The sequence below is a fragment of the Coregonus clupeaformis genome, unplaced genomic scaffold (genome assembly GCF_020615455.1).
Source record: "Coregonus clupeaformis isolate EN_2021a unplaced genomic scaffold, ASM2061545v1 scaf0173, whole genome shotgun sequence".
NCBI classification, from domain to species: Eukaryota; Metazoa; Chordata; class Actinopteri; order Salmoniformes; family Salmonidae; genus Coregonus; species Coregonus clupeaformis.
Window position 1 is genome coordinate 460,001 of NW_025533628.1, and position 10,135 is coordinate 470,135.

At 45.4% G+C, this 10,135-nt stretch overlaps 1 protein-coding gene across 1 annotated transcript in view; it reads left to right on the forward strand.

Annotated features, from left to right (window-relative positions):
- The window catches only part of LOC121578777 (gremlin-2-like), a 36,753-nt gene extending 27,505 nt beyond the window's left edge, over nucleotides 1-9,248 (forward strand). The window contains exon 2 of the mRNA XM_041893162.2: nucleotides 7,749-9,248. Within this exon, the coding sequence (XP_041749096.1) occupies nucleotides 7,750-8,253 (504 nt within the window). The 5' untranslated portion in view covers nucleotide 7,749 and the 3' untranslated portion in view covers nucleotides 8,254-9,248. The remainder of the gene's footprint in view (nucleotides 1-7,748) is intronic.
- Nucleotides 9,249-10,135: the final 887 nt, after the last annotated feature.

The following is a 10,135-nucleotide window of genomic DNA, read 5'->3' on the forward strand; positions in this document are numbered from 1 at the left end:
ACTTTTTGAGGATCTGAGGGCCCATGCCAAATCTTTTCAGTCTCCTGAGGGGGAAGCGTTCATCCACCTCTGGCCTGCTGGCCCCCCTACCCCTGCGGAAGCACAGTTCCCGCTCAGCCCAGTCAAAACTGTTCGCTGCTCTGGCACCCCAATGGTGGAACAAGCTCCCCCACGACGCCAGGACAGCGGAGTCACTCACCACCTTCCGGAGACACTTGAAACCCCACCTCTTTAAGGAATACCTGGGATAGGATAAAGTAATCCTTCTACCCCCCCCTTACCCCACCCCAAAGAAAGAAAAATAAACACATTGTAAAGTGGTTATCCCACTGGCTATCATAAGGTGAATGCACCAATCTGTAAGTCGCTCTGGATAAGAGCATCTGCTAAATAATGAAAATGTAAAAATGATGTCATCAACAAACTCGATGATGGTGTTGGAGTCGTGCGTGGCCTCGCAGTCGTGGGTGAACAGTGAGTACAGGACGGGACTGAGCACGCACCCCTGAGGGGCCCCCGTGTTGAGGGTCAGCGTGGCGGATGTGTTGTTGCCTACCCTCACCACCTGGGGGGCGTCCCGTCAGGAAGTCCAGGATCCAGTTGCAGAGGGAAGTGTTCAGTCCCAGAGTCCTTAGCTTAGTGATGAGCTTGGAGACGACTATGGTGTTGAACGCTGAGCTGTAGTCAATAAACAGCATTCTCACATAGGTTTTCCTCTTGTCCAGGTGGGAAAGGGCAGTGTGGAGTGCAATAGAGATTGCGTCATCTGTGGATCTGTTTGGGCGGTATGCGAATTGGAGTAGGTCCAGGGTGTCTGGGATGATGGTGTTGATGTGAGCCGTGACCAGCCTTTCAAAGCATTTCATGGCTACAGATGTGAGTGCTACGGGGCGTTAGTCATTTAGACAGGTTACCTTGGCGTTCTTGGGACAGGGACTATGGTGGTCTGCTTTAAACATGTAGGTATTACAGACTGGGTAGTGCCCTATATAGTATATAGGGCCATTTGGGACGCAGCCCTAGACGCTGCCAAAATGATCTCAATCCAAGGACACAAATAAAACAGGGAATTTAAAGTATGAAGGATAATAATCACTAAATCTACCATTTAGTCTATAACATGTCTTTCACATATTTTAGGTGCAGTCAAGAGTATGGATCAAAACAACATTTGATACAAAGTGATGTTCTTCATCATTCTTGCTGACTGAACAAGCCATGTTACACCAAAGGCCACTAAATCCAAGATGGCAGCCAATCAGTCTGTCCATTTGTATGTCTGATCCTTGAGATCTGAGTTTTAAATGTTTTAATGACCTTGATCCTGTCTACAGAAGCAAACACTTTTGATGTGAAGGTGGATGCTGTATATAACAACTATTATTTTTTAGATCTCAGTCTCTATTTTACTAAATTTGCTTGTACAAAGATTTCTGATTGAGGAGGCCTTTTCTTTCTGCTCGTAAACTGTAGCCTAGACCTTTTTGGTGTTGGAGCGTGCCGAGTCAGGAGCGTCTTTCTGTGCGCAAGGCCTGCTACGCGAGCGCAGGTGTGCACTGAAGGCTAGGAGCGGAGAAGCAGTTGCCAGATTGGAAAACCTGATGCACCTTGGGCCGTGGGAAAATCTACATCGTTCTACACAATGTCTACTTGTCGTTGCACACCTGTGCTGAAATAACTCTAAAAATCGGCATTATGTATCAGTTACTGTGCCTGTTCTTTACTCAGTGCCATCCTGGATTCAATAGGCTGAATGATCAATGGGTGAGTGAATTATCTTCACCTTATGCCCTACGATTTGCAAACACGCCGACGAGACCCTCATGTCAATACCACCAGGAACTTGTTCTCTGTCTGCAATTGCATTTGTACCACTCTCAAACGCAAGTGGGCCTACACTTGATGGCATACTTCCAAAATATCAAACTCCTGAATGACTTTTTTTCTGTGTCGAAAGACTCAGCTCGTTTCATTGACAGTGGTGCTGGCTCCGCCATGACCTCCAGCATTGGGCAACTGAGATTTATTGTTATGCTTTTGTTGTTGATCTCTGGTAATATGCGACCAAACCCTGGGCCGGGAGATACCATGCAATCTCTACCGACTCCCTGGGATTTTAAAAACAGAGCAGGTTTTGGCCTCTTACATGTTAATGTCAGAAGTCTAATTCCAAAATTAGACATGATTAGAATATGGGCCAATACGACAAATGGAGACATAATGGTTTCATTAGAAACTTGGCTAAAGAAATCTGTGTCAAATAACTCGATTTGTTTTATTAATGGGTACACGGTATTTAGAACAGATCGGATGACTAGAAGAGGGTTTGCAATTTGTGAAATCCAAGTTTAACACCTGAAATTCTCTCGATTACCAAAGCCAAACATTTAATTGTTTGCGGTTAAAGTGAACTTATATAAGGACTCCCACATCACTGTAGTCGGCTTCGGGAGACGCACGTAACTATTTTTCTGATGTCCTGCACAAGCTAAATGACTCCGAATTCATTATTTTAGCAGATTTTAACTGGAACATGCTTACACGTGTATCGGACTCTTTTAAAGAACTGTGGGACTCTCTGAATCTCTCGCGAAATTAATTAATGCGTTTCCAAGACGGAATCCCAGAGTACCTGACAAATCAAGCGCTATTGGACATTCTCTTAACGAATACCCCTCACAAACACACATCGACTGGGATATTCTTGATAGAATGCAAAACACAAATGTTGAAACAAATGCATACAGGAGGATTAGTGGCAATATATCCATGCTATAACAAATACTTGGTTGTTAATCCATTGGAGACAGTATCTTGCCCTCACCCGTGTTTTTGGGGATATGTGCCTTTAGGCTTTACGCATGAATTCATCTCTCGTGCATTTACATTTTAGTCATTTTAGCAGACGCTCTTATCCAGAGCGACTTACAGTTAGTGAGTGCATACATTTTTTTCATACTGGCCCCCCGTGGGAAACGAACCCACAACCCTGGCGTTGCAAGCGCCATGCTCTACCAACTGAGCTACACGGGGCACTATTCTGTAATGATATCAGTGATCACTGTGCAATTGCGTGTGTTAGAAATACAGAAATGACCAAAGCCAAACCCCGTTACATTTTAAAAATACATTTTAGACAGTTTGATGAGCCAAGCGTTCTTACATGATCTGTACCATAATATTTACAGAGTAAGTCTGATTCCCGATGTTGACAACTGCCTGGTACTATTTTTTTATATGACATTTGTGTTAAGCATGCCCACTGTGAAGAAATGTAGAATCAGCGGAAGGGACAATCCCTGGTTTTCAGATAACTTGGCAGAATTATTTAGAAAGAGAAATGTCTCTTGGGCTCAAGCTAGAAATGCTCCTGTTGACTGGAACCTCCTTCAGAGCGCTAAGAAACAAAATGCACAGGATTGATCAGGAAGTCCAAATCAGATTTCTATCTAAATGCAGTCACAGAGAACCTAAAACAACCCTACCGAGTTCTGGAAGCTAATCAAATCAGTGTCAGGTTCTAACCTATCCTCTGGCCTTCCCGACCATTTAATGATGGATTCTAACGAAGTGAAGGATAAAGCTGATATTGTAGGAGTTTTTTTTTAACAAGCATTTCATATCTGCTGGTTCAGTTTCAGATAATGGTGGGGCCCAGACCTCTAAATGTAAGCTCTGTTTCAGTATACTATGATAAAGGCCCTCATGTGAACCATTTAAACTTTGAGTCTGTTTCTTATGCTGAGGTCTACAAAGCACTGAAGTCAATAGACAGTAAAAAGTCCGCAGGTCCAGACGACCTGGATCCTTCTTAATGATAACGGCTGGTATTATTACTGAACCTGTGGCTCAAAATGTTCAACTTGAGTCTCTTGACCGATTCCATACCCAGCATTTGGAAATCAGCTAATGTCCTCCCACTGCTAAAGGGTGGAGATCCCTCAGATGCTAATAACAAAATCATCCTATCTCCAAACTCCCCATCCGGGCCATAGTCTATGAATCCCTAGTGAACTCACAGTTTAAAAAAAACACGTCTTCATTGAAAATAACATACTGAGCGGGGTTCGGTCTGGCTTTAGATCGCGGCACAGCACCACAACTGCAGCTGTGTCATTGGCAAATGACATCATAAATGCACTTGAGCCTACCAGACGAGCTAAATTACTTCTATGCTCGCTTCGAGGCAAGCAACACTGAAGCATGCATGAGAGCACCAGCTGTTCCGGACGACTGTGTGATCACGCTCTCCGTAGCCAATGTTAGTAAGACCTTTAAACAGGTCAACATTCACAAGGCCGCAGGGCCAGACGAATTATCAGGACGTGTACTCCGAGTATGCGCTGACCAACTGGCAAGTGTCTTCACTGACATTTTCAACCGGTCCCTGACTGAGTCTGTAATACCAACATGTTTCAAGCAGACCACCATAGTCCCTGTGCACAAGAACACTAAGGTAACCTGCCTAAATGACTACCGGCCCGTAGCACTCACGTCAGAGCTGCGTGCACTGTACTCCCTGTTCACCCATGACTGCATGGCCAAGCACGACTCCAACACCATCATTAAGTTTGCCGACGACACAACACTGGTAAGCCTGATCGTCGACAACGATTAGTTCAGAGACCTGGCAGTGTGGTGCCAGGATAACAACCTCTCCCTCAACGTTAGCAAAACAAAGGAGATGATCGTGGACTACAGGAAAAGGAGGGCCGAGCACACCCCCATTCTCATCGAAGGGGCTGTAGTGGAGCAGGTTGAGAGCTTCAAGAGGGTAGTGCGTACGGCCCAGTACATCACTGGGGCCAAGCTTCCTGCCATCCAGGACCTCTATACCAGGCGGTGTCAGAGAAAGGCCCTAAAAATTGCCAAAGACTCCAGCCACCCTAGTCATTGACTGTTCTCTCTGCTACCGCACGGCAAGCGGTAACGGAGCACCAAGTCTAGGTCCAAAAGGCTTCTTAACAGCTTCTACCCCCAAGCCATAAGACTCCTGAACAGCTAACCAAATGGCTACCCGGACTATTTGCATTGTCCCCCCTGTAGTGGAGGAGGGAGATACTGTCACCTGTCCATAGACTGGAACACTGGAGGAGGGAGATACTGTCACCTGTCCATAGACTGGAACACTGGAGGAGGGAGATACTGTCACCTGTCCATAGACTGGAACACTGGAGGAGGGAGATACTGGAGGAGGGAGATACTGTCACCTGTCCATAGACGAACACTGGAGGAGGGAGATACTGTCACCTGTCCATAGACTGGAACACTGGAGGAGGGAGATACTGTCACCTGTCCATAGACTGGAACACTGGAGGAGGGAGATACTGGAGGAGGGAGATACTGTCACCTGTCCATAGACTGGAACACTGGAGGAGGGAGATACTGTCACCTGTCCATATACTGGAAGACTGGAGGAGGGAGATACTGTCACCTGTCCATAGACTGGAACACTGGAGGATGGAGATACTGTCACCTGTCCATAGACTGGAACACTGGAGGAGGGAGATACTGTCACCTGTCCATAGACTGGAACACTGGAGGAGGGAGATACTGTCACCTGTCCATAGACTGGAACACTGGAGGAGGGAGATACTGTCACCTGTCCATAGACTGGAACACTGGAGGAGGGAGATACTGTCACCTGTCCATAGACTGGAACACTGGAGGAGGGAGATACTGTCACCTGTCCATAGACTGGAACACTGGAGGAGGGAGATACTGTCACCTGTCCATAGACTGGAACACTGGAGGAGGGAGATACTGTCACCTGTCCATAGACTGGAACACTGGAGGAGGGAGATACTGTCACCTGTCCATAGACTGGAACACTGGAGGAGGGAGATACTGTCACCTGTCCATAGACTGGAACACTGGAGGAGGGAGATACTGTCACCTGTCCATAGACTGGAACACTGGAGGAGGGAGATACTGTCACCTGTCCATAGACTGGAACACTGGAGGAGGGAGATACTGTCACCTGTCCATAGACTGGAACACTGGAGGAGGGAGATACTGTCACCTGTCCATAGACTGGAACACTGGAGGGGGGAGATACTGTCACCTGTCCATAGACTGGAGAACTGACTTCAAAAGGTCTCAACATGATCCCAGATATGTTTGGTATGACAATGAGTGACACGTTGGCATGACTGCACAGACAGACTGGCACTCAGGCTACAAAGGTCTAAAGATATCTGTGTTGATCAAAGGTTGATAAGATACAGACCATCATCATCATCATCGTCTAACATTGTCCTCTCTCCTCTTCACATAAGATACAGACCATCATCAAAAAAATAATAATATATATTTCACCTTTATTTAACCAGGTAAGCCAGTTGAGAACAAGTTCTCATTTACAACTGCGACCTGGCCAAGATAAAGCAAAGCAGTGCGATAAAAACAACAACACAGAGTTACATATGGGGTAAACAAAACATAAAGTCAAAAATACAACAGAAAATATATATTTACAGTGTGTGTGAATCTAGTAAGTTATGGAGGTAAGGCAATAAATAGGCCATAGTGCAAAAATTGTTACAATTTCGTAATTAACACTGGAGTGATAGATGTGCAAAAGATGATGTGCAAATAGAGATACTGGGGTGCAAATTAGCAAAATAAATAACAATATAGGGATGAGGTAGTTGGGTGGGCTAATTTCAGATGGGCTGTGTACAGGTGCAGTGATCGGTAAGCTGCTCTGACAACTGATGCTTAAAGTTAGTGAGGGAGATAAGAGTCTCCAGCTTCAGAGATTTTTGCAGTTCGTTCCAGTCATTGGCAGCAGAGAACTGGAAGGAATGGCGGCCAAAGGAGGTGTTGGCTTTGGGGATAACCAGTGAGATATACCTGCTGGAGCGCAGACTACGGGTGGTTTTTGCTATGGTGACCAGTGAGCTAAGATAAGACGGGGATTTGCCGAGCAGTGATTTATAGATGACCTGGAGCCAGTGGGTTTGGCGACGAATATGTAGTGAGGGCCAGCCAACAAGAGCGTACAGGTCACAATGGTGGGTAGTATATGGGGCTTTGGTGACAAAACGGATGGCACTGTGATAGACTACATCCAATTTGCTGAGTAGAGTGTTGGAGGCTATTTTGTAAATGACATCGCCGAAGTCAAGGATCGGTAGGATAGTCAGTTTTACGAGGGCATGTTTGGCAGCATGAGTGAAGGAGGCTTTGTTGCGAAATAGGAAGCCGATTCTAGATCTAACTTTTGATTGGAGATGCTTAATGAGTCTGGAAGGAGAGTTTACAGTCTAACCAGACACCTAGGTCAGACCCGTCGAGAGTAGTGATTCTAGTCGGGTGAGTGGGTGCAAGCAGCGTTCGGTTGAAGAGCATGCATTTAGTTTTACTAGTGTTTAAGAGCAGTTGGAGGCTACGGAAGGCGTGTTGTATGGCATTGAAGCTCGTTTTGGAGGTTTGTTAACACAGTGTCCAATGAAGGGCCAGATGTATACAAAATGGTGTCGTCTAATCTTCTAACATTGTCCTCTCTCCAGACCCAGATCTCTGTGCTGATCAGTGTTGTATCAAAGGCAGATAGAAACCACATCTGGTGATCTAACTCCTCTCCTTTAGAAGAGACAGATCTTCATTCTCCACTCTAACATTGGTCTCCAAAGTCTATCTTCTCTCCTCTGTCAGGATGTACAGGCAGTTTGTTCTGTCGGTCCTGCTGGCAGTGTTAGTATCAGACCTCCATTCTAACATTGTCTTCTCTCTCTTTCTCTCAGGATGTACAGGCAGTTTGTTCTGTCGGTCCTGCTTGCAGGAATCCTGTGTGCGGTGGGCGGCGACACCCGCAAGACCCGCCTCCAAGGCGCCATCCCCTCCCCCTTCAAGGGGAACGGCAACACCTCTGACAAACGCACCCGCAAACAGGAAATACTTGCCTCCAGCCAGGAAGCTCTCGTCGTCACAGAGAGGAAGTACCTGAAGAGTGACTGGTGCAAGACCCAGCCGCTGCGCCAGACGGTGAGCGAGGAGGGCTGTCTCAGTCGTACCGTCGTCAACAGGTTCTGCTACGGCCAGTGTAACTCCTTCTATATCCCACGACACGTTAAGAAGGAGCAGGAGTCTTTCCAGTCCTGCGCTTTCTGCCGGCCGCAGCGGTTCACCACGCTAACCATAGAGCTGGACTGTCCCGACCTCCAGCCGCCCTTCAGGCACCGCAAGATCCAGAGGGTCAAACAGTGCCGCTGTGTATCGGTCTCCGTCAGTGACTCTGGGAAGCAGTGATCACTCTGTATCCCTGCTGCCTCCATCCCTTTATCTTGGGACAATCCCTAGATACTGGCCAGATATTCCTCTCACCTCGCAGGAGACAGTTTGTACAAGACTTGAGTACATGAGGGTGAGAACATGCATTTTATTGACGACTCATAGAATGAGTATCTAAAACCTGAAAAGGCCTACGCTTTAGAAGTACTGAGCATGACAGACATTACTATGGAGCAGCTCTGTGCTAAATCACACCAAGCACTCTACATGAGACAAACTGTCATTTCTACAACCCAGGCCGAAAAACCCCATGACTATATACTCTGTAGTTCAAAGATGGTGGATAAATTAAGATGTCGTACTCGGGCGGTTTACCATTGGAAAAAAATTGTCCCAGTTCCAGTCTACTTAACTGGGTGTGTCTCCCATAGACACCAATGCAATAGCAGCTGGGACTGGTTCCAGTCTACTTAACTGGGTGTGTCTCCCATAGACGCCAATGCGATAGCAGCTGGGACTGCTCTGCTTAGTTCATTGACTGTATATGAACCAGAAAAAAAAAGGAGAGACGTCTCGCTTCCTCTTCTGTCTCTGCAGAAACAGACTTACCTGGACCACAGGTCTCCTTCCTCAGCCTGTCAGTGATGTGGGTCGTATTCAAATGGAAGAAAACTGACTGAAATCAAGGGACTTGTCCAATAGAAAATGCTAATGTTCAACTGCAAAACGTTTTGCTGAGGTGTGGCCTAATGAATATGACCATAATTCCACAGAGGGACTCTGGTAGACAGGTTGTTGACTACAGGCTGACTGGGTTGGTAGAAGGGTTACCGCAGCAACAGTCTACCTGGGGTTCCACAGGCACGGGTTACCGCAGCAACAGTCTACCCGAGGTTCCACAGGCACGGGTTACCGCAGCAACAGTCTACCTGGGGTTCCACAGGCACGGGTTACCGCAGCAACAGTCTACCTGGGGTTCCACAGGCACGGGTTACCGCAGCAACAGTCTACCTGGGGTTCCACAGGCACTATATCATACTGTACAAATAAATATCACATTATTATTACATGTAGAGAGATTATATCAATTCAATGTTACATTACAATAACATTTATATTTACATAACTTAATAAACGATATACTAAATCTATACCAAAGTTGAAAAGTTTATCTTGGTTTTTTTGTGTGTTTTCATTGTGGTTTAAGTTGTCAGTATTGAAAAGGTTAAGATGAAAGCTGCTGCATCTCAACAACACTAAGTTTGAAGACTCATATCCGTACGTATCCTTTGTCAAGTTTATGATTTGAATGCTGGCCTTCGGAAAAAAGAGACAATCACCTGCAAACCCACATAAAAACGCAGAATTTATTCCTCCTTTTATTATAGATAAATGACACTGCTGCTCCCAGAACAAACATAAAGATCCAGTTTATACAAACACATTATATAGAAGGAGAATACACCTTATCCAACAGCTCCAGGATGGTGTAGTGATCCAACATGCTTGGACAGAAAATTAAAATCTTTACAAAAATATGTTACATAAAGAATATAACACTACTTTACATTGATAAAAGCATTTTAAATATATTATTTTAGTAACCAAGTCAATTATTTGAACGCACTTTCAATGCAAATGAACATTCCTTTCTCACATTAACAATGTTTATCAAACCAACACACCTCATTTCCCATAACCCTCTCTGTCTTCACATACATTAGCTACACACGGCATCACTTCAGATAAGTGAAAAGGGAATAAGTTATACATTTACAGTTTTTACACCAAAATTGGCATTTATTTTTCTCAATAAAGACAAGAAGAATCTCTTTGTATTCGAAGTGATGGTTTTGTTAAGTAACTGAGTCCACATGCCAGAACTCTGTTCTCCAGCTGG